General features: G+C 38.1%; 2 protein-coding genes across 17 annotated transcripts in view; both read left to right on the top strand.

The window, feature by feature from the left end:
* Nucleotides 1–9,431, top strand: part of RABGAP1L (RAB GTPase activating protein 1 like) — a 789,965-nt gene extending 780,534 nt beyond the window's left edge. For 13 of the 14 annotated variants that reach the window (XM_082379554.1, XM_082379553.1, XM_082379542.1 and 10 more), the window contains 2 exons: nt 706–903; nt 1,915–7,125. In XM_082379554.1, the coding sequence (XP_082235680.1) occupies nt 706–903; nt 1,915–2,067 (351 nt within the window). In that variant the 3' untranslated portion in view covers nt 2,068–7,125. Of the gene's footprint in view, nt 1–705; nt 904–1,914; nt 7,126–7,522 lie in introns of those variants that run through there. The other variant, XM_082379555.1, reaches the window with a different exon arrangement.
* Nucleotides 9,432–14,002: 4,571 nt separating this feature from the next.
* CACYBP (calcyclin binding protein) lies at nt 14,003–24,289 on the top strand. Of its 3 annotated transcripts, none has more exons than XM_082400855.1 (7): nt 14,018–14,216; nt 18,094–18,313; nt 20,164–20,260; nt 20,367–20,408; nt 20,492–20,591; nt 21,854–21,951; nt 23,707–24,289. In XM_082400855.1, exons 1-7 carry the CDS (start codon nt 14,196–14,198, stop codon nt 23,861–23,863), a joined length of 735 nt encoding a protein of 244 aa, XP_082256981.1. In that variant the 5' UTR covers nt 14,018–14,195; the 3' UTR covers nt 23,864–24,289. The 3 variants fall into 3 exon arrangements, with proteins under 3 accessions (XP_082256982.1, XP_082256981.1, XP_082256983.1); XM_082400857.1 differs by lacking the exon at nt 14,018–14,216 and adding an exon at nt 14,479–14,502; XM_082400856.1 differs by lacking the exon at nt 20,367–20,408 and having other exon boundaries at nt 14,003–14,216.
* The last annotated feature ends 928 nt before the right edge of the window (nt 24,290–25,217 follow it).

The raw sequence follows: 25,217 nt of genomic DNA, 5'->3' as shown, positions 1-25,217 counted from the left end.
TGAGCTTGTAACAGTAGGACATCAAAATAGATCAAGATTCTGTAGTATCTCTTATCTCTAAACTTTTTGAAGATATTTTAAGAAAACAGTAGCACTGTTGTCTTGAAAAGAGTTGCCATTGTTCAGTGCTCTGTGCTTGATTGGCAATCCAGGCATGTGGCAGAGTTGCTTTTATCACCTTGAACAATAATGATCATCTTCACTTAAAGTTGAACAAAAGGACGTGTACTTCACTTGTTGCAGGGGTAGACTTAGGTTAGTCATAATGACCTTCCTCAGTCTACCACAGGGAAGTTACTTAAACTCTTAAATTTCTTCATTTATAAAATGGGGGTGATAATACCTAATCATAACTAAATGAGGTGATGCATGTAGCATATATGCCATGGGGCTTGGCATCTAGTAAGGATAATGGTAGTACAAAGTTTCTAGAAAACATTTCAAAGAAATGCTATAATACTTTCTATCCCCAGAGTCTCTCTAGAGATACTGTAAGAAAAAGTAGCACCTGTCTTGGATAGTTGGGTTTTGTGCCGACTATAACCATTTTGGTCACAGCACAAGAAAAATGTCTACTTTTATAAATGGGCCTGTATTTGATGACCACAAGCAGTGTCTAAAGAAAAATCATATTGCATTGTTTCAGGACATGATTTATGCTATGAAATGCAGTTTGATGTTGGTTATCTCTTTTGGATATTTCAGGGTAAAATGATGGCATGTAAACACTGCAGTGACATTTTCAGCAAGGAGGGTGCTTTGAAAGTAGCAGCCATAAGCAGAGAGGACCAGGGAATTGAATCGGATGATGAGAAGGACTCTCTTAAGAAGCAACTGAGGGAGATGGAGCTGGAATTGGCACAAACCAAACTGCAGCTGGTGGAGGCCAAGTGTAAAATCCAGGTTGGTGATTTGATAAAAGATCAATTTAAAAAAATAAACAGTTAGTGGTCTAGGATAGTCTAGTACTGAAGAGTCGGCCTATTGAGCTCAAAATCATACAGCGTTACCATATAAGATGAATACATTTTCTGCCCACAAATGAGTTGCATTTTACATCATTTTTAAGCACTGATATAACCACATAGTTTTAAATAAATTTTTAATAACTAAAATTATATATATCTTGTGAGAACTTAAGCATATGCCTTTTTATTTTCCCTGATATTTTTTGGCCATGGTCCTTTCCCATTGAACTTGGTCACTTAGCTGATCCTGAAAGTTGAAAGGCCAAACCCCTCCTGTTATCCTTCCCCTGACAGTTAAACATTGGCTGACAGCCATTCTTTTCTTTGGAGCTTCTTTTCATCTTTACCTGATTTTGCCAAATCCCTTTCCCCATAATCTCTTTCCATATTGGAGGATATCAGAATTAGAAAAGCAGTCCTGGCTTCTGATGGACTGTTCCCACTTCTTTCTTACCAGTGACCCTCACCCTTGCCGTGTCCTGCCATGGCACCTGCTGCGCCACACTAACGATCCTGAACTCTTTCTGCTTCGGACCTTGTACGTCCTCAGGGGCACAGGCCATGCGTTTGGAACTAGAATTTATTCATGCTTACACTATCAGTAAAAATACATTCCATCTGTATGTTTACCTTTACCTGTGGTTTTAAACATCTTCTCTTGGGCTGCAGCCTAAACCTAGATTTGGACCTAAATTGCAGAGGGAAAAAAGGGTAAAATGAGCTTTCATTTCACTGATCAGAGAAAGCACAGATTCTGGTTTTTAATGGTAACTCTTTCAGCTCTAATTTTTTTTCTTGCATTCAGAAGCCAAGTAAATCTCACCTGGGTTTTGTAGGAAGAAAAATGCGGCTATGTAGACCTGCAGATTCCAAAAAGCTATACTCTAATTTTTTTGGCAGAGAGAAGATATTTATATAACTCAGATGATTTTCTTTCTTGAATTAGGAACTTGAACATCAGAGGGGAGCCCTTATGAATGAAATCCAAGCTGCAAAAAACTCTTGGTTTAGCAAAACCCTTAACTCTATCAAAACGGCCACGGGAACGCAGCCACTGCAGCCGCCACAGGCCACCCAGCCCCCCAAGGAGAGCACATAGGTCCAGCCTCACCCAAGTACAAGAGCACAACGATCAAAGCAACGGAAACCCAGGATGATTCCTGGTGTCCCTTTAAAAGGAAGGAAAGGAGGCCAGAAAGCAAGCCAGGATCTTTCAGTAGCTCTTACTCTTTCTTGTTATGACACTTTTAAAAAAGGGATGTTATTTAAACTAACCTGATTTATGTTGAATACCTGTTTTTGTGCTTCCTCATGGAAGACTGTGTTCCGATCCATCGTAGTATTACACATTATTTTACATGCCTGATGTTTGGTTGGAAATAAGTAATTCAGAACTAAATGCTTTTTATTTAGAAATAATTATTCATATTATTTTTATCTTACATAAAAATGGAGATGTCTTTTATTCCAAGGTTGAAGTGATAGGCAGGTATTTGTCACAGCAAAAAAAAAAAAAAAAGATTGCAACCTAAACCTCTTAACTTTTCAGGATTTATTCAGATAAAGCACATTGTGGGGCCAGTCATGACCACTGTCAGGTTTCCTCCTGAAAGTGATGCCCAGGATAGCGATAATCCTATCCAAAGGAAAGAACAGACCTGGGATTGAACAGTTCCCAAAGACAACTAGTTTATTTTTATTTTCTGTTGGGTACATATGGAAATGAAGTGCCAAGAACCATGGAATAAGATAGGCTATTGAAAACACACACTAGATAAAAAGAACTGAGATTTTGATAAATGCAGGATAAAATAAATCATTTTGGTCCTGGTCTTCTACCAGGTCCTTTTAAGAACTTCACATGGGAATTGCGAGTTCCTAAGTAAGAACACAGTTGTGACTTCTGGCAAATGTAAAGTCAGAGTGGATATTATGAGTTGCATCTTTAGGAAACCTTCACCAGAGAAGCCTAGAAAGGCCCAGGAACAGCTCTTGTGCTTAGAATGGAATGAAGAACCAGGGACAGAGTATTCATTTAATGTTGACATATACTTTCTAAGGAAACACTAATATACTGTAACTTTGTTAAAGTTACGAAATGGGAAATAGAAGTCAGCTTCATATCATCTTAGTTTAATATTAGGCAACTTTTTCTGATTTCTGTAGCTTCCTAAAAATGTGCCCTTGGTACCCCTAGATGAAGAGATGCAAATGCATTTGTAACATTTTTGATTGCATATAAAACCTTTATAGAAATGCTTATCTCATGGAAAGGTAAAGCTATTGTTTAAAAGTTGATGGAAATATTTTTTTCAATTATATTTAACATGTCTTTATAAATAGTCCTTGCAGGAAATCCTTTGGTAAGGGAAAAACTAATTTTCCCATTTTTTAAGCTATTTTGGAGGGCTTTGGTCCTTTACAGCAACCAAACTACTGTCAGCTATGTATAGTAACATTTATTGATACTCATGCTTGGCTTCACTGTTGAACATATTCTTTGCAAAGTATCTCAAACTCTGTAGTGCCAGAGTGACTCTCATCTGTGCCATATGTTGCAGTTAAAAGTAACACACTCTTGGAAGTAAAAAACCATCTAAGAGCCATCTCAACTCCAGGAGCATGTACTACAAGTTGCTCATGATGGATCCTTTCCTCTAAAATAATCATTAAACTCTAAAAAGTGAAATCCCCTTCATCGGTAAGTGTTCGTATCATCTACAACCCATAAAACTGATGTGGTTGTTTGTTACCCTTCTTTACACTCATCAAATAATACTTTTCTTACAGAATTCTTTTTTTTTTTTTTTTTGTCCTGTGACATCTCTCATCATAGTTTTCATTTCCTTTCACCCAAAAGGAAAATAGCATTCTGAGTATCTGTGTTGACTTTAACATTCCCAACATGGTGGTTTAGAAAAATTAATATTTTTTCCTTTTTTTTTTTGCAAAATATAATGGCTAGAAAATTGCATCTTGGTACTTGTTTCTGTAAATCATTTAATATAATTTGTCAGCTTTACTGGTACTTTATGCTTTGATCCCAAGAAGCCTTGTACAAGTTGCCTTATCAGATGGCTAGCTAAATTAAAGATGTTCTTTTGTGTTTTGTGAACCTCATAATTCTACTGTACAGAGCTCTTTTTACATTTCACAGAATGCCTAAATTGCATAATTTTCCTTAAATGGTAGTTGAGAGAGAAATAGCTCTAGGTCCAGTTCTTATCTGTAGACCTGGCTCAATTTCATAGCCCGTTACATTTTTTTCTTTAAACAAAATAACTAGGTACATGTATTCCAAACATTTAATAAATCTGTCTTTTTCATTTTCTTTTAACTCTTTTAAAAGATTATAATGGCCATCCATAGATTTTTTTTTTCCTTCTCCAGTTCCATATCATACTTGGGTATGTGTATTGGTACCATAGTCTAAACTGTCCCTCACTGCAATGTCTTTGGGTAAGTAGCAATAGCAAATACAGAAGGAAAGAAAATTCAAAAGTTGGTGTATGATATTATTCATACAATATTATAATAGCACTATCCCAGACCCCATGCCCTTTACCATGTGTTGTTTGAAAACTCATGCATTCCATCATTAAATAACTGCTAGTTTTAATTTCTCTTCTTTTGAAGTATATTTGAGAATTGCTACTCTTCTCTTGATTTCTTTTAGAAAGAGATTGACCAGCTCAAATATCCAGGAAATTTTCAGATATTCTAGAGTGTTTTTCATCTTTTCCTAGCATACATAATATAAAACATTCCTCCAAAAATCCAACATTTGCAACATTCTGAGAAGTGACGATTTCTCCTTTCATTAAATTCTGCAGAATAAATTAAGAGAATGAAATTCAATTGGATAATTCAGTCATTAGCTTTTATATCTTGAGAATCTTAACACATTTCCTTAAAGCTGAAAGAAACCAAGCTGAATTTTGCAGTGCATATGTTTGCTAGCTTCCCACATCCTGAGCCATGGCACAATTTGGTTATATTTAGTTACATACAATTTAATGCAAATAAATTCTCAGTTACCTAATGGTCTGTATATGAGTACCTATCAGAAACATTAGAAGGAATGTCACATAGGCTTATGACCCTATCTTTCCATGAAACCAATGATTCTCTTCCTCTCTCCGAACTATTAAGTTAGTAATTTGTTCTTCATTGGCTTTCTTAAATTTCCATAATAAAGTAGAAAAGTAATATTTGTACTGATGTTGGGGTATTTAATAGTATTTATCTTGTTTCATTGTTTTCAAAAATTTCATTCTCTTATACTATGTATTAATATTCATTTTTCTCAAACCCTTACTCCATTTTCTTAAAATACTTTCTAGTTAATAACTAGTAGCTTCATTTCCTACCTAAAGTAAAAAAAACAAGAGAATACACAGTTTAGGGCACAAGAGATGAGAGTTAGATCCTTAAAGGAATTGATTAGTTACTGAGGATGAGAATCACATATGTAACTAATGTAAGGGATTGAGTTTTCTTTTTCTTGAGCTGAAATCAGTCTACTCATTATTCTGCTAAGGTGGTTGTCTGATTTCAAGACCCTTTTAGAGAAAAAGAAGCTTTCAAAAAATTAAATACCCTGTTTGTTTTATCTTTCTGGAAAAGAACACTTTAAATTACTTAGTAAGATTATTCTGTTGTATAAGTTACTCTTAAAAAAAAACCACTCTAAAGTAGCTCCGATTCTCTTGCTTCAATTACAGGTAAATGAGAGCATGGACAAACTCTGTTGTTTGATTTGAATGCTGTGAGATTTGTGTGTGTGTGTGTGTGATCGGTAGAATTTTATATGGAGTATCCCTGCCTCTTTGGTATACCCAGGTACCATGCAACTGAATATGTACATGGCGATCAGATACAGAAGGCCAGGCACAGCTCAGTGGCCTGTGTTTCCTACTACCAGATATATAAAACTCTTTCTGTCTAGTTGCCATGCTGATTGTCACATTGAACTGGAACTGCTCCAAAACATCCTTCCTCTCTCATAGTGGCTTCCATATAATACAGACAAAGCCCTTAGGGATTTCCTTATCTTTCAAGAGCTACCAAAATGAATACTTCAGTGCAGGCTGCACCTCAATAGGAGATGATGATCTTGAGTTGTAAGGAGAAAAGTGGATGTTTATGAGTAGCTTAGTGACTACAGTCAACTGTCAGAAGTCCCTTTCTTAGCTTCCATCTAAAAGACTACACATCAAGCTTATCTCCGAATGTATTTGCTACCTGCTATAAAAACATGTTCATCAACACGTCCTACTCTCACCACCTCCACCCCTGGTTTATCATTAGTGGTATTCTGAAAACGTTAAGAAAAAAGAATCATTGAGTAGCAGGTGAATATTTTGAGTTACTTTCCTTTTTCATTGGCAGTAAGTTAACATGTAAAATCTTTTCTGTTAAAATGTAACTTTTAATAACTATATATTATATATGGAATAAAATATAGGAAACTGAATGATAAGGACATAAACACATCAAGACTCTGGTGTCATGAAAGCACAAGAATAAAGCCTGGAAATGGCCCCAGAATCCAAGATCCCAATAGCCTTTACATCAGTTTCTCTATTTTTGGTATTTTGCATAATGTATGAATCCTTAGTTCAAATAAGGAAGAAAGTTTCTCAGTCAGCCCCACGTCATTTCTTTCAACTCCTACCTTTCCCTTGCTGAGGAGGTAGTAGAAATTCTGTGCCATCTATTTTTATGAATTCTATGATTTTGCCCATGGCTTCTCCAGTGAAAACAGGTTCCAGAATAAAGGAGTTGATTAGCTCAAACAGTGCTAATTGACTACAAAAGAAATTAGTGAGCAGCCTCTCTCGTCTATCAACACTGACCAATTAGATGTTTCCATAATTCCATGTATTATGTATAGTACACTCTATAAATGTAAATGTAATGCTTGTTTAAAAAAGTGCAATTTATTGTACATTGTCCCAACAAATGTTTACTTTTATAATTGTTATGAACTTGGATTAGTATCTTGTTTTCATGTGTGAATGAAGCCTTGTGAAATAAACAAATGCAACCGATAAGGTAGCAAGATGACTGTTTTTGTGAGCCAGTGATGTTTTCAATGCTCTGTGTTGCTCCTTTGGCCCCATTAAGCAGTAATAAACATTTGTTCTGAAATCCATATGGCTTTTTAATTTTTTTCTAGTTGATTTTATTCTGAATCATCTGAACCCAATGTTTGTGAAAAACTTATCTGACACTAGACTCTAGTCAATTTAGCAAGAAGAAATATACAGGAGTTTGCTCCAGGTTATACCCTGCAAAATGATATCCTGTACAGCAGGTACAGTCAAGTGCCCTGTATTCCTCTCTATAGTGATTCCTTGGTTGCAAGTAACAAACTCTCTTAAGCTAGCTTAATAATAATAAGGCAATTAATTAAAAGGAAGAAAGTATATTTAGCTCATAGCTACCAAAGGCCAAACCATTGGGCCTGAAGAGGCACGGGGACAAGGGGGGAATGCCATCAGGAACCTAAGCAATTGTTCTTATAATCGCTCTTCTGCTTGTCTTGCCAGGTGATGCTTGCTGCTGCTTCTGTCTCTGAAAAGAGGCATCCCCTGCTTCTAAGTGCACAGCTTCCAAGTTTACATGTCCTCTCTTCAAGTGACCAGCAGAGATGGGCTGGCATCTCAGTGTCCCAGTTTCAAAATCTTGCAAAGATCTGATTGGCTAATCCTGGATTGGGTGGCCGCTGCTCATCTTTCAGAGTACAGCACAGTGGGTGACATCAGATAATTCAAACAGAACTCCAGAGGCTCTCTTGAAGTGGACGCACAGAATCCCGATTTGCATTTTGTTCTAATTTGCATTTTGTTTTGGGTGTCCGTGGAACCGAATGAATGCCAGATTAGTCAGCTCCTCTTAGAATTCAGCATGTATTAAAAAATAGTAATCAGAGAGTGTAAAATTAGTTTGCGGTCCAAATCCAGCCACAGACATCTTTTTGTTTGGCCTATGCAGTATTTTAAAAAATGAGAAGTTTTACATAAAAAGTGAAACAGTCAAATTATTCAGAAAATATCTACTGAACTTGGCAGTGAGGAGGTCATGAGTGGTCTTGACATGAACAGTAAGTGGAACTCACTGTTCATTATTGATTAAAGGCCCTACACTTAGTGAAGTTACCTGTTAACCTGTAGATTTTTGTCCAGTAGGGATGCAAATCCCTATTTTCTTTCCAGTGGAATAGATGACTCGAAAGGTTATGTATAGTTTTCTACCCTGTAGGACATTACCTAGTTTGTGTCTAACTTTGCAACCTTACACTAATATTCCATTGTTAAATTGCCTAAAGTACCCACCTGTGCAAATGTACTTTTTGATAGTTTTAAGAACTTGTTGCTACCCTCATGGTTTATGCAATGAATTGCATAAAATATTTGTTAATATTCGTTTTATATTTGCATGAGAATCTTGATTTCACCTTTTTGAAATTATACTTTAACAACACGTTTCAGTACTGTCAAAGGGACACTCAGAGCAAAATCTTTTGAAAGCTTACTTGCAAAGAAAGTTTGCAAGGAAGTTCAGGCTTTAGAAGAACAAGCTCGCCAAACAGAAATTACAACTATTTATAGGGAAAAACTACACAGTTTCCAAGTATAGAGTCTATAATTACTTTGTTCATGGTGGGAAAACAGCAATTCTCACACTACTATCCATATTTTTAGACATCAGCGTTGCAAAAGTCAGAGATAAAGTGTTTGATTTTTAGGGAGTCCAACTTTACAGGAAAGGCTCAGGTTCAGAATTTCATTTATTTGGGGGATTAGAACTAGACACAATGACCCTGATGTGTGTATGTCTTGTTGATGATGTTTTGTTTTTGACTTATCTCAGGATGCAAAGTTCTTAATTTTTTTTCTTGACTTTGGGATCTGATGTACCCAGTTACTCCTAACGGTAGCAGGGCAAGGAGTCAGTTTGCTTCTACATGATGGATGTAAGGACAATTATAGGATACAGCTGGAGAGAAGCAGCATTGAATTTGTTGACCCTCAAGAATGGGAATTATGAGGTGTTTTAAATGCTGACACAAAAGGAAGATAGAAAAAGGTTTGTGATGATCTGGAGGAAAACCATTCCAGACAGAAAGGAAGCCCAGAGTGCAGGCCTGGAGGTGAGAACAAACTCAGTGGATTCAAGGAGTAACAAAAATGCCACTGTTTAAACCTGGGAGAGGGGAAACTGGTGAGAGATGAGTTCCGTGAGATAAAGGAACTCATAAAGGTGAGATATAAGATCATGCAAAACATTCCAGGTTATGTAAGGAGTTTGGACTTTATTCTAAGCCTAACAGAAAGTTACTGGAGGTTTTTAAGCAAAGGGATATAATCATTTGAAAAGATTACTGTGCCTACCCCGTGGAAAACTAATCGTAAAGGCACAGTGGGGAAGCAGAGAAACCAGCTAAGAGGCTAAAAATCCAGACAAAATAATGATGTCTTGGTCTCGGGTGGTAGCAGTGGAGATTGTGAGAAGTGGTTTTATTTATGTATTTTTTAAAATTTAATCATTTAATGAGGTAATTAAAATTTTGAGTCTGATATCTTTTTAATGTTTTCAGGGTTTTTAAACTTAATTTCACTTCTATACTCACTAGAAATTAAAAAAGAATTTGTCCAGAGTAGCAACCACCTTTCTTTATAGTATGATGTAGAAAGGGAGAAATTTATCTTTTTTAAATTTTTTAATTGGAGTATAGTTGCTTTACAATGTGTTAGTTTCTACTGTACGGCAAAGTGAATCAACTATACGTATACATATATGCCTTCTTTTTTGGATTTCCTTCCCATTTAGGTCACCGCAAAGCACTTAGTAGAGTTCCCTGTGCTCTACAGTAGGTTCTCATTAGTTATCTACTTTATACATAGTATCAATAGTGTATATATGTCAATCCCCATCTCCCAATTCATCCCACCCCCCCTTCCCCGTTGGTATCCATACGTTTGTTCTCTACATGTGTCTCTATTTCTGCTTTGCAAATAAGATTATCTATACCATTTTTCCACATATGTGCGTTAGTATACGATACTTGTTTTTCTGACTTACTTCACTCCAAATGACAGTCTCTAAGTCCATCCACATCTCTACAAATTCCCCAATTTCATTCCTTTTAATGGCTGAGTAATATTCCATTGTATATATGTACCACATCTTCCTTATCCATTCCTCTGTTGTTGGGCATATAGGTTGCTTCCATGTCCTGGCTATTGTAAATAGTGCTGCAGTGAACATTGGGGTGCATGTGTGTTTTTTGAATTATGGTTTTCTCAGGGTATATGCCCAGTAGTGGGATTGCTGGGTCATATGGTAGTTCTACTTTTAGTTCTTTAAGGAACCTCCATATTGTTCTCCATAGTGGTTGTATCAATTTACATTCCCACCAACAGTACAAGAGGGTTCCCTTTTCTCCACACCCTCTCCAGCATTTATTGTTTGTAGATTTTTTTTTAAACATCTTTTTTTTTTAAATTTATTTTGTTTATTTTTGGCTGCGTTGGGTCTTCGTTGCTGCGCGTGGGCTTTCTCTAGTTGCGGTGAGCAGGGGCTACTCTTCATTGCAGTGCGCAGGCTTCTCATTGTCGTGGCTTCTCTTGTTGCGGAGCACAGGCTCTAGGCTCGTGGGCTTCAGTAGTTGTGGCACGTGGGCTTCAGTAGTTGTGGCTCGCGGGCTCTAGAGCGCACGGGCTTAGTTGCTCCGTGGCATGTGGGATCTTCCTGGACCAGGGCTCAAACCTGTGTCCCCTGCATTGGCAGGCGGATTCTTAACCACTGTACCACCAGGGAAGTCCCATTTGTAGATTTTTTGATGATGGCCATTCTGACTGGTGTGAGGTGATACCTCATTGTAGTTTTGATTTGCATTTCTCTAATAATTAGTGATGTTGAGCATCTGTGTTTTTTGGCCATCTGTATGTCTTCTTTGGAGAAATGTCTGTTTAGGTCTTCCACCCATTTTTTGATTGGGTTGTTTGTTTTTTGATTTTGAGCTGCATGAGCTGTTTGTATATTTTGGAGATTAATCCTTTGTCAGTTGCTTTGTTTGCAAATGTTTTCTCCCATTCTGAGGATTGTCTTTTTGTCTTGTTTATGGTTTCCTTTGCTGTGCAAGAGCTTTTAAGTTTAATTGGGTCCCATTTGTTTATTTTTGTTTTTATTTCCATTACTCTAGGAGGTGGATCAAAAAAGATCTTGCTGCGATTTATGTCAATGAGTGTTCTGCCTATGTTTTCCTCTAAGAGTTTTATAGTGTCTGGCCTTACATTTAGGACTTTAATCCATTTTGAGTTTATTTTTGTGTATGGTGTTAAGGAGTGTTCTAACTTCATTCTTTTACATGTAGCTGTCCAGTTTTCCCAGCACCACTTATTGAAGAGGCTGTCTTTTCTCTGTTGTATATTCTTGCCTCCTTTGTCACAGATTAGGTGAGAGAAGTGATTTTATTCTCATTATATTTTGAAGATAAAACCAGCAAGACTTGCCAGAGAATAGGATGTAGGACCTGAAATTGAAGGCTCAAGTATGACTTGAGAGCTCAAGTATGCTTGGCCTGAGCAATTAAGAAAATGAGGTGACCATTCACAGAGCTGGAGAATAACTGGAAGAACTGATTTGGTGTGCGAGGATGAGAAATCAGGAGGTTTTTTTGGTTGTTTTGTTTTTCAGACAAGCTGAATTTGATGTGCTTATCAGACATTGAAGCAAAGGCAGAGTCTGGAGCTCAGAGATATGGTAGAACTGAAGGTATAGATTTGGGAGTCACTGGTAACAGGTGGTACTTAAAACCTGTGGCTTTAGGATATCTGGCGGAGAAGTTGCCCAAGGTGCATAATCAAGCAAATTTAAAAATCACTGCATTAGGTCAAGTTCTCACGCAGTGGACTGGGATATTTGTTCCTATTTAATTAAGTACCTAAATAATTCCAGGCTTCCAGTTAGACACTCTTTTTTTTAAGTGGAGTATTTTATTTTATTATTATTATTTTGGCTGTGCTGTGCTGCTTGTGGGATCTTAGTTCCCCGACCAGCGATTGAACCCTGGCCTCGGCAGTGAAAGTGCCGGGAGTCCTAACTACTGGACCACCAGGGAACTCCCTAGACACTTTTTTAAAAACTTGAGGTATAACTAAACAAAATGCACAGATCTTAGGAGTTCATTCTATGAATTCTTTTTTTTTAAATTTACAGACAGTATACATTTAAAAAACTATTTTCTTGGCCTCTTTTTTTAATCTTTTTTATTTTCTTTTTTTGGTCTCAGTTGCGGCATGTGGGATATTTCATTGCAGCGCAGGCTCTTCGTTGTGGTGTGAGGGTTTCTCTCTAGCTGTGGCATGCGGATGGATTTTCTCTCTCTAGTTGTGGCGTGGCCTCTGTAGTTTGCAGCACCATAGGCTCTAGCTGAGGCTCGCGGGCTCAGTTGCCCCGCAGCATGTGGGATCTTAGTTCTCCGACCAGGGATCAAACCTGCGTCCCCTGCATTGAAAGGCAGATTCTTTATCACTAGACTACCAGAAAGTCCCCGTTCTGTGAATTCTGACAATAGCATGTATCAGTGTAACACTTCTATCATCTCTGGAAAATTCCCTCCGGGGCCTACTTAAATATAACTTTTAGTTAACTATAACATACAAAAGAAACGACACAAATTACAGCTCAATGAAATTTCTACAAAGTGAACACATCTGTAACCAGCATCCAAAGAAAGGAAACAGAACGTTATCTGAACCTCAAAAGTCCCCTCGTGGCTCCTTTCTGTCATTGTCCTCCCCACTTAAGGAAAGACTAACCCGATTTTGAATGTCTCGCAGTTTTAGACTTCATTTAAATGGAACCAAAAGGGAAGAACTTCTCTGTCTGGCTTCTTTCCCTTTAATGTCACGTTTGAGATTCATGCACGTTGTACGTAGCTGTAATTTGTTTTTGCGCTGTACTTCAGATTCTTTACTACAATAATGGTCAGCCTGCCTTTTTCTAGTCCTTTTTTCCTCCTCTGACGTGCTGATTCTAATCGCTACCGCGGGCGATATATTAAGCTGAGTGTGGGCTATTTGACTTCTCCGGGGTTACTGTTTATGTTCTCAACGGGGCTGCAGACGTTTTCAGTCGGCCAGAGGCTAAAATAGTCTGAAAAGGGGGGTTCTCAAGGGCCTTACACAGCGGGATTGCGGGAGCCAGACCAGGAGCAGAAGGCAGCCCCAGGAAAGCTCAGCCCACATTTTCTTTGGCGAATAGGCTCACTTAAACCGAATCCAAACCTGGGTGACAACTAGAGACTCGCACAATGGTCGGTGAAGGTACTAGGAAAGTCCTTCAACAGTCTAGGAGGGGAAAGCGGGACCCCAAATGCGATGACACATGGAGGTGCCCGCTATATTAGCACGCTTACTCCCCCGCGGGGCTACTGGGTCCCATCACATGGCCAACGCAACCCCACCTCCTCCCGCAATCCATGATGACGTCACCACGTCGTACAGCCTAAATCATGACGTCTCCAGAGCGCCAGAAGTCACTGAAAATAAAACTGTTCCCTTCAGGACCCGGCGGACTTAACGTTCTCATTCTGTCCCATCTTAGCATAAACAGGCTTCCTTTTCTCCCCTTTTTTGTCCTTTTCTCGCACTTCACAGATCAACTTTACACAACATGGCCGGCTCGATGGTACTGGGTCCTAGAGAGCACGGAAACAGCCGACTCTCTAGTCAACTTCCGGCTTGGACCCTCGAAGATCAGTGCATAATTTCCGGGGTTGGGTTATGGTACGGGAAAGCAGCGGTTCTGAGCTGCGACTGCGCAGCCGGGACCTACGGGGTCAAAGTATACTACGTACAGTTGCCCGGGCGTGGAGGTAGAGGCGTTTCTCTTCTCGAACCTCCGGTTTGATCGCGAGAGTTGAGCGTTGCTAAGAGGCGAGGTGGGCGGGGCCAGGCGAGGTGGGGCGGGGCCGAGCCCTGAAGGCGGTGCTTGGGCTCGGGGGGCGGCCTCGACGGACTCGCGAAGGTTCCAGAGGCGTCGCGTGCCGGAGGCGGGCCGATATCTCGCGCAGGGTCGGGTGTGCCTGCAGGCCGCGGCCACTGTGACTGGTGCCGGTGCGGTCTGCGCTCGGGGTGAGCGCGGTCGGTGCGGCGCTTCCTGTTCTCGCCCCTGCGCCGCTGCAGCTGGGGCCTTCCCTGACGCGGCCCGACCATGGCTTCAGCTGTGGAGGAGGTAAGGGGTCCGGCCTCATCTTCCTCGCTCGGCCTTGCTGGAGCTTTCCGCTCCGTCTCCCGCCCCACCGCCGTTTCCCGTGCGGAGCTGCCCAGCGGCCGCACGCGGCACCTGCCTGTCGGACCGCCTTCCTGCGTACTCGGGTTCCCGCGCTTCCCCTCGGCCTCCCACCCGCCCAGCTGCAGCCGCCCCGTTGCCGAGCCGGCCACTGCGGGCCTCGGGGCCTCCGCTTTCCCCGGAAAGTTGCCGATCGACGCCCCCGGCTCAGCCTTGGTCGGCGGCGTAGGTGAGCGGGGGCGGGTGTCGTGGTTCCCGGCGGCAGGTAGGTCCGATGGTGGACCTGAGGGCTGGACACCTTCACGTATTCTCAGGCCCTTTCCGCCCGCGTTACACTAGCCTGAGGACGTGAAGCGTTGTTAAATTAAAGCTGATTACAAAACCTGAGTGTCGTTCTATGGTAGAGGGCAGTTGGAAGGTGAGAAGTCTTCAGTCCCAGCACTTAAACTCTCTTAGTCATCTTTTCTCTACACAGACTTTGGGCAAGTTATGGTGCTTCTCTGGGCCACATTATCCTTTTCATAGGGTTGTAAAGACCAAGTAGTAGTTCTAAATGTTCAGAGGAGTGCTTGACAAAACAATCTGCTATAGGCGTTTTTAAAAATAAATAAATTGGAAAGTTAGTTGTAACTAGTGGTGGGAAATAGCCTTTTCTCTTTTAAGCTCTTTAAACTCTAAACAGAGGCAGCTTTACTTTTTTGGAGACTTAGTTTGCACAGTTACAGCTTGGGAATAATGAACTTGGATTGCTCTTTTTTTGACTTAAGATGACAGTACTGTTATTCACAGTAAAGTGTTGGGTATCCATTGACTAGATTTGTTCTCCGGAAATCTTTTTGCTTAATATGAACAAGAGTGGGAAATCTCACATTTGACTTTTTAAGTCTGAGAATTTGCATTAAATGAAGAAAAAGTATGTGTGTGTGTGTAAGTATTATTCTGGATAACTTGCCACAAGTTTGTTAGGTGTTAAAGATTGGCCTTGTGGTACCATGTGCCCTGAGGAAAGAATCTCTGAAGTGACTTTACAGTCCTACATTTGGTGTGTTCAGTATTAATCCTCTTCAAAGTAAGGGGCTTTCTAATTGTGGTGTATACATTTAGGTACACTGTTTTTAGTTTGTTTGAGATGAAATTCAGTTTTTAACCATTTTAAAGTGTACAGTGCAGTGCTTTTTAGTATATTCACAGTGTTGTGCAATCATCACCACTATATAATTTGAGAACATTTTCATCAACCCCAAAAGAAACCCATTAAGTGGCCATTAAGCAGTCACTTCCCATTACTCCTCCCCACCCAGCAGCCACCAGTCTACTTTATGTCTCTAGGGATTTGCCTGTTCTGAGCATTTCATACAAATGGAGATTTACAATGTGTGGCCTTTTACTTTTTGGCTTCTTTTACTTAGCATAATGTTTTCAAGTTCATCCATGGTGAAACATGTATTTCTTTTTATGGCAGAATAATCCTTTTTATGGATATACCACATTTTTATTCATAAATTGATAGACATTTGGATGATTTCCACTTTTTGGCTGTTATGAACAGTGTTGCTGTGAATACTTGTGTACAGCTTTTTATGTGGATATACGTTTTCAAATCTCTGCGTATATATCTAGGAGTGGAATTGCAGGGTCATATGGTAACTAACTTCGAGAAACTGCTAAACTCCTTTCCAAAGTGCAGCATTTTACATTCCCACAAGCAGTGTATGAAGCTTCCGATTTCTGCACATCCTCATCAACACTTGTTATTTGCTGGAGTTTGTTGTTGTTGTTAGTCATCCTAGTGGATGTGAAGTGGTGTATCATTGTGGATTAACTGTGCATTTCCTTAATGCCTGATGATGTTGAGCATCTTTTCATGCGCTTGAGGACCATTTGTCTATCTTTGGAGAAATGTCTGCACAAGGTCTTTGCCTATTTTGAGGCACTTTGGTCTTACTGCTTCCTAGTGAGGAATTTGGAAATAGAAGAGAAAGCTTTAATGTGTTTATGGATAGGGATAAAAGGGAGGTGTGATTTTGCTTAAGGAAAACAAGTGAATGCCTAGATAAATTAGGTAAGAAATGCTGTATCTAAGGCATCTTAAATATGTGTACAGGAAAAGCACCAAAGGGGTCAATTTTACTGGTTTCAGATCTGCAAATAACAGAGAAGAACTGAGGAATTACCTTAAACAGGCCTGCTGTAAATTGCTTCAGACCTACAGTGGATATCTTATTTTTGTAGTACTGTAGAGCCAGACTGGCTGTAAAGAGGGCCTGGGGATCTCTTGCTTAATTCTCAGAGTTCTCTTCTGAGTCTCCTAGAAAAAGGATTCCTATTCCAGTCAAGAAGTAAAACCTTTTGTTTAGACTTTATACGTTTACTTTCTTTCTTTCTTTTTTTTTTAACTAAATCCTTACTCTGAAAACAAAATATACTCATTTTAATTTTTTTTCATCTTGTTGTTAGAATGAATGTGAATTTTGAAAGCCATTATAACAAAAAAGATTGCTTTGAACTAAAAGCATCTTGGTTCTATGCTTGAAAGATGAGTTTGCATTTTTTTTTCTTAGTAATACGAGTTTTGGGAGGTGGGGATAGAATTTGGGCAGGAGACTGGGCACAGCTGGACTTTTTATACCAAGTTAGCAGTTACAGATAGGTGAAACAAGGGCATCTGAGTTAAATGAGATAAAAGACTTGGGATAAAAGAAAAGTATTTGTTTTTCTGTTTTGCATTTTCTAAGACTCAAGAAATCTAAAGACTTTCAAGCTGTACTTTGGATATTATACTAAGTTATCAAGCATTTAAAGATTTTTATATTGAGCCTTACATGATCTCAGGCTATAATGCCAAAGTATTCCTGTCAGATTGCTAGCTAGTATCAAGCCAGAATGTAAAGTCATTTTAAGAGAAATGAATCCCTTGTTTATAAAGATCTCATGCATTTGCAGTAAGTCAGAGGGTAACTGGGAAAAAGTTTTTAAGCCCATTAATTTTCTAACAGTGTCTTTAACTCTTAAACTTAATACAATGTTGACTCTGTCTCTAGAAGATTATAGAAATAGACTTGGGTAGGCAATGTATTGGCGTAGGTTGCTTTTTCAATGATCCAGGAGTGCATTGCATGTTGGATTGTTTGTCCAGGTTTTTATCCTCTACTGTGCAACCAAGTCCCAGACTTGACAGTAAAATTAACCAGGAGCTTTAGAACTAAGAAGTTGTCTAACTTCTTAGAAGAAGAAATATGTCTTTATTTTTTTACCTTTTGTCTTAAAAATTTAAACTTTCTTATGTGTATTATTACTTGGGGTAGGAAGGTCAGTGAGGACCGATCACTGAGGGAAAGTAGAGTATTACCTTAGTCAAGTTGCTGTAGCATTTCACCGCACTTACTATGTACTCATCTCTTTTATTTTAATATTTAAAAAATTCCTAATATCTGATGACTAGGACTGGATGTTACAAGGAAATCCACGATTCCCTTTTGTTGGATTTCTTCATGTTACAATCAGAAAATGTTTATAAATCACACTTGTAAATAAAATGTTTTAAAACAAAGGCAGATAACAGTCTACCAAACTGGAAAAATTTGGTTTGATTACCTACAGTTACTTCAAGATTAAGTTTTCCTTTTTAAAAGAAAGGAATCTTGAGTTATTTACAATTCAATAGGCTGGAGGAAAGAATCCTTGTTGCTACCCAACCCTAGGAAATTTAAATGAACCTCCTATTCTTAGCTCTTATTCAGTAAATTGAAATGACCAATATGCACAATATCCAACTATTGTCTTATTTATCATAGCTAACTTAGCTTTTATTTTAACACAGCTACAGAAAGATCTAGAAGAGGTGAAGGTTCTGCTGGAAAAAGCCACTAGAAAAAGAGTACGTGATGCCCTGACAGCTGAAAAATCCAAGATTGAGACAGAAATCAAGAACAAGATGCAGCAGAAATCACAGAGGAAAGCAGAACTTATGGAAAATGAAAAGCCAGCCGCTGTGGTTGCTCCTATTACGACAGGATATACAGTGAAAATCAGTAATTATGGTATGACTCGCCCCTACATACACCTTTATACAGTTCTTTCTGCCTCTGAGCAACGTATTCCTTAGTAGTGACCCACTAACAAAATCAATTTTTTAACAGTTTTGAGTGTTTGTTTTTGGTGATTTGAAAGAGAAGACCCATTAGTTCTTATTTAATAGGATGCTTTTTAAGAGATTAAAAAGAAAATGCTGCATTCTAAAAGCTAATTAATTAATAAGAGAGCAAGATGATTAGTACAATGACGAGTAGCAGCAAGAAGGAACCTATTCTGAAATATATTCAGTATATATGGACACAGCTTTTTGTTTTGTTTTTCTTCCTGTTTTGCATTTCTGTTTGCCAAACAACCACCGATATTAACTGAGGAGGAGAATCCAGTTATATTCAAAAAACATTTTTGAGCACCTAGTATGTGCCTTTATTGTACTTGGACTTGTGGATACACAACAGTGAGCAAGACCCAATCCCTGCTCACGGTGTGGTTGGGACATAGACATACAACTAATACCATAACAATGTCATAATACCATTTTCCCTAAATTGATTATAGACTTTTTTATTTTGGAAGCAATGCAACTTGAAGTCTGAGTAATCAGCTCTCACGAGGGCAGGGACAGTCTTATTTTTCTTTGTGCTCACAATATCCAGCACACAGTAAGTACTTAATAAATATTTCATTAACTGAATAGAGATTTATAAAGTATTATGAGAATATAGCTGATAAAGTAATTCTGCTGGAGGGGAGGAACAGGCAGGGAGAATTAGAAGAGACATCTGAGTTTAAAAGGTGAGTTCAGCAAGTATGACGAAAAGAAGGGAGTTGCATGAGCAAAGGACATGAGTAGAGACGTGAAAGGCATCATGCATTTTGGGTATTGTCATAGCAAAAAGCAGTGTGTGTGTTGTGTTTAAGTGATGTATTGCAGTACTATAGGAGATACGCTGTGTACTTCGTTGACTATAGGAAGCTGGTCTGAAGGTGGTAGGATTCTGGCATAGTAACGAGGAACCTAGGTTTGTGTTTAGGGAAAAGCAGTTATCAATGTGGAGGATGGGTTGAATGGATGGGAAGAAACTAAATGAAGTACAGAACCCTCTAGAACATCTTTTTTTTTTAATTAACACTAGATTTCTATAGGACTAAGTAAGAAAAAGTCATACAGTACAATACATAAATATATATTTTATTATATGATGTGCTTTTTATGTGACATTTGTGTATTTTCTGTTAGCAGAATTCATCTAGGTTAGAGACTAGCTTGATAATAAAAAAATGAAATAACTTCTAGATATTGGTAGGTTAATTAAATTGGCAGATTTGGATGAATTTGACTCTCTAAGTTTATATTCTGCTTTGTCAGGGAAAGGAATTGAGGAAGCTAGGATTGCATTTGTTGAACTGCTTAGAGAAGTAGAAATGTTTATGGAATTAGATAATACTGATTAGACAAAGCTGATGTTTAGCCATCCAGCTTGGTGGAGATTATCAATATTTAGGAATAGGACAAAATTATTTCCATAAAAAGGGGAAATGAGCTACAATTAAGGAGGTATTTAACGATCATATTGCTTACTCTAAGGAATAAAAAGAACGTGGGCTTTGTGTTCAGTAAACCTGGATTTGAATCTAGGTTGTTTCACTAGCTAGATGCCTAACTTTGGGTAGATTACTTAACTGCTTTGAAGCTCAATTTTTCCATCTAAAAAGTTTCTTATATCTTTATTTCTTTCATGTTTCTATTGCTAGATTTTTATCTTAGTGAGTATTATTATGAGCTGTGTGCATTTGCTATTCCAGAGATAGTATCAGACTTTATTCATGGTCCATTTTTTGTTGTTGTTGTTACCAGGATGGGATCAGTCAGATAAGTTTGTGAAAATCTACATTACCTTAACTGGAGTTCATCAAGTCCCTGCTGAGAATGTGCAGGTGCATTTCACAGAGAGGTGAGTTCTCATAATGGGGAAGACAGTGCCTTATTATGGGTTCTTTTCTTTTCAGTTTCTAAAATTCTGCTTAAATTTAAAATTATCCTTTATATCTGCTTTAAAGGTTGAGTCTTATCATCTGGGATGGCCAGGTGCACATCCTAAAGTAAGACTGGCTTTATTTCCACAACGACTGAAGAGCACCTTTCATAGAACCAGAAAGATAAAGTGTTCACTATTGTGTTGTAGGTCATTTGATCTTTTGGTAAAGAATCTAAATGGGAAGAGTTACTCCATGATTGTGAACAATCTCTTGAAACCCATCTCTGTGGAAGGCAGTTCAAAAAAGGTAGGTTTACTTTTTTTGTCGTAATATTGTCATAATTGTCATAATATTTTTTGTCATAATATTGTGAAACCTCATGAAATTACCTGGCCAGTTTAGAATTAAGATGAACTAGAATTAATTTATCCTGTTGCCTGTTTTGTAAATAAAGTTTTATTTGAACATATCAGTGCTCATTTGTGTATGTGTTGTCTGTGGCTACTTTTGTGTTTCAGTGACAGAGTTAAGTAGCTACAACAGACCATGTGGCCCACAAAGCCTAAAATACTAATTATCTAGCTCTTTACAGAAAAAGTTTGCCAGCTCCTGCTCTAGAAAATAGATTATAAAAATATTGCATTAGAATTAGGAGGGTGTTGAATAAACTGAAAATGGTTAAGAATGAGACTTGAGTTTTAATGCCATTTTTATCACGTATTAGTTGTGACCTTTGGCAGCTCACTTAATCACTTTATACCTCAGTTTTCTCATTTGTACAATGGGAATAATAATTTGTTTTACAAAATTGAAATAAACTGTCTTTGAAACAGTATTATTCATATTTTTCACTAATTCAGATAATCCTTCTGTTCCTACCTAATTTAAATAAATGAAGTTTAATGCCTCTGGTCCACAGATGTGCCATTCTGCTGTCTGGGTTTACATAGTTGTGTAGCAGCTTAAAGGTAATATTAGAATATAATTTAATGATTAACTTGTGACTCCCTGCTCCCTTCTTCGTCCACTAATCACATGTTGAAGTATTACTCAAGTCCTAGAGTTATGTGGATCATTGTTGAAAGGGTTGTATATTCTTGCTGTTTCTGCTTACTCACCTCCAAACTCCCTAACCAATACTGCCTTACATGATTTTCTGCCTGTCTCTGACCCCTCTTACTGTTTTATTCTCTCCTTCAATCATCAAAATCCAGCCATTCTTCCTCCTTGTTTTCAAAGATACCAGAATCATCTCTTCCTATGTCAACTGCCTGGAAGACCCTCTTTCCTGAAGCTTGGGCCACAGCTCACATTTCACCTCAGGCTTTCCTAGTGACGTTCCTGCCCCAATACTCATTAACATCTTCTTTGTCTTGATAGCACCTAGTATTTGAAGGAATTACAGTTTGTGTATGATTTTCCAGCCTATTCATAAAAGTATTACTAGCACCTAAAACGGGTCCTGTACGTAACAGTAACTCGAGTAATTGAGTAAATAATTATTTTCTAAATATTCATGCTTATCTCCATGTGTTCTAAGTTGTACCTGTTTTCCACTTTTCTTCCAGATCAAGACAGATACAGTTCTTATCTTATGTAGGAAGAAAGCGGAAAACACACGGTGGGACTACCTGACTCAGGTTGAAAAAGAATGCAAAGAGAAAGAGTGAGTCTACTTTCATTTATTTAAGAATTATAATGTATTCTTTGCTAGGGTTGTAGATGTTCATCGATAATGGAGGTGTATAGTCTGCAATTTGACCATTTACCTTCTAATGTCCTCTGACTAACCCAGTTATATCTGCTTTCACTTGTCAGAGGGCACCCGAAGAGGGCATGTATCTAGCAAGTTGCTTTTTAAGGAGGCCTTTGTACTTGTGGTTGGTTCTTTTGTGCTGGTTCTTAACCCTGGGCCAGTGGTGCTGCTATTTAGGTACTGTGCTCATTCCAAGAGATTCCATTTCAGTAGTTCCATAGTAGCCCAGATACCCATATATGGTTTTTTAATTCCCCAGAAGTTTCTGATATATAGTTAGAATTTTACTATCACTGGTACAGAGTGGAAAAGAGAATATTTTTATCCTACTTAATAATGGCTATTTTGAAAAATGTTTATTCAAAGATACTTCCATCCTAGCTAAAACATTCCTCTGCTTTCCTGCAGTGGTAATGTACTACGTTGAGTCAATTAGCCATCCACATTTCTCTCACTCCTCCCTCCCATAGCCAGTGCGCATTTGGGATGTGGTTGGCTAAGGTGTTTGTTAGGCATTATGTGTGGAATTGCTTTTAAATCTAGAATGGATTACCTGAGTATAGGAACCTGTTTTACTGTTACTGTATCCCCAGGATCCAGTACAGAATCTGGCATTTAATAAATGAGGTAAGTGAAAAATGAAGTATAAAGTTAATGAGCCCAGTTCACACACGGATTGAACTAGAAGTGTTGACTACATTGAGGACTGTGCTTTTATACCACCAGGCCCAAAACTCATGTATCTCAGGCTTGAGAGAAGGCTTTTCTAATTAAAAAAAATATGAGCTTCAGTATGTGTCCATATAGAACATACGTTTGTTTTTTTCTCAATGAAATTGTTTTTCATATTATATGAGGAAACATGCTTTAAAAAAAATTAAAACAGTTTAGAAAAGTAAAAGCTTATTTCCTTACTTTTCCTGCTAAAAATTAACCTAAAATCCCATAGTCCCAAGATAACCCCTTACTGTTTTTAAAATAATTAATTAATTAATTAAGTTAATTAATTAATTTTTGGCTGTGTTGGGTCTTTGTTGCTGCACCCAGGCTTTCTCTAGTGTGGCAAGCGCGGGCTGCTCTTCATTGCAGTGCGTGGGCTTCTCACTGCAGTGGCTTCTCTTGTGGAGCATGGGCTCTAGGGTGCGTGGGCTTCAGTAGTTGTGGCATGTGGGCTCAGTAGTTGTGGCTCATGGGCCACGTGGGCTAAGTAGTTGTGGCTCGCAGGCTCTAGAGCGCAGGCTCAGTAGTTGTGGCGCACAGGCTTAGCTGCATGTGGGATCTTCTTGGACCAGGGCTCAAACCTGTGTCCCCTGCATTGGCAGGTGGATTCTTAACCACTGTGTCACCAGGGAAGTCCCCCTTACCATTTTTGATGCCCATTCTTTGATGCACTAAGTGCAGTTATATATTGTTTAAGATGAATTTGTGCATGTTTTGATTGTCAGAGTATGTTTAGATCCTGTCTTCCTCTTACCTCCACTCATGTACTTCCTACATCCTAATTTGTCTCTTTTCATACTTAGTAATCAATCAATCATACCTATAAAATGTTAGTAAATGGATTTATGTATGTTTCTATATTCCATATATTATTATTACTATATGTTTCATATACATTATATATATTCCTCCATTATTGATTGCGTGTGTTTTCTTTTTTAACAGAAAGCCCTCCTATGACACTGAAACAGATCCTAGTGAGGGATTAATGAATGTTCTAAAGAAAATTTATGAAGATGGAGATGATGATATGAAGCGAACCATTAATAAAGCCTGGGTGGAATCAAGAGAGAAGCAAGCCAAAGGAGATACAGAATTCTGAGACTTTACAGTCTTTTTGGGAACTGTGATGCGGAAATATTGATGTTTCCAATAAGGAAATGTTGGTGAGCTGCACAGATAAATTTGACATATAACTAACTACTTACACAGTCTAAGTAAAGGCAATGAATTCTCCATTTCCTGCTGGAGGATTTATTTAAATAAAATATGCTTATTAAACAAACACTCCCTCCAAAGATGGTTTCCTTAGTAACCGGGTCATTTTATTCAAGAAAAGGGTAATGTTGTATTCTAGTGTGAAACGTGAAGAAGCAAGTCTTGCCTAATGAAAATGCCACATTGTGTGTATTATTGTTCAGCTAAGAGGTAGAAACAAAAGTTACTGCTTGCCTTTTAGTTCCTGACATCAGCTCCCACCAATGTAAGAATAAAAAAATAAAACGTGAATTTTTGCATAAAATGAAAATTCATACCTGTGTTTCAAGGTTGTTATAGAGAGCTTGCTCTCTTCTATTCACAGCTTAAGTGATGTATATACCATGAAGTACCATGCCCTAATAATCTAATCACAAATATTTTTCTCTAGATTTAAATATATTTATTTATGAATAAATTGGAACTAAATCGAAACTTGAGAATACACAAACATATTTATATAGTACCAGTAAGTGGGTTTTGCCATGGTTCAGCTGGCTTGTAAAAACAATAACCGTAAAGTAAAAGTAAATATGAAAATCCATCTATGCTGCTGAATAAAAACCTATCATCATCTAGCAGATGTCCAGATGTATGTCAGAAAAGTCAGGCTTTCAGGGGAATTGTTTATTTCAGAGGGTATTACTCTCCCTAAAATCAGAAGTAAGAGCAAGAAAGATGCCTGTGGTTTCCATAACTATGTTGTATTGGAGCTATTTGCCACTGTAATTAGAAAAGAGAAAGCAAATTAAATGTGTAGAGGAGAAATCCAAAACTACTACAGTTAATGAGAATTTGGTAAAAGTACTAGGGTAAAGTTTGGTGGGGTTTAAAATTAACATAAAAAAACAGCCAATATGTAGGATAACTATTAATAAATATTGAACACATTATAAAACCTCTATAATTAAAGCTGTGATGTTGGCACATGAATAAACAGACCAATGGAACAGAATAAAAAAGACCCAAGGTGTATGGAAGTTTTAGAATACAGTAAATAGCATTTCAAAACTATGGGGAAGAGATGGGCTCTTATTGAGATAACTAAAAATAGCCATATGGGTACATTCCAAACAGATCAGAAGATCTAAATGTAAAAGTGAAGCTGCGTGAGTACTGAAAGACATAGACTCCATTGTAACCTCAGTGAGGGAAAACTATACTATGTGACTTACTTAAAATCTAAATGTAACAAAGCT

Source organism: Balaenoptera borealis, assembly GCF_965194805.1.
Source record: "Balaenoptera borealis genome assembly, chromosome: 1".
Lineage (NCBI taxonomy): Eukaryota > Metazoa > Chordata > Mammalia > Artiodactyla > Balaenopteridae > Balaenoptera > Balaenoptera borealis.
The sequence above is the reverse complement of the archived record's forward strand: the minus strand, read 5'-3'. Positions and strand labels throughout refer to the sequence as shown.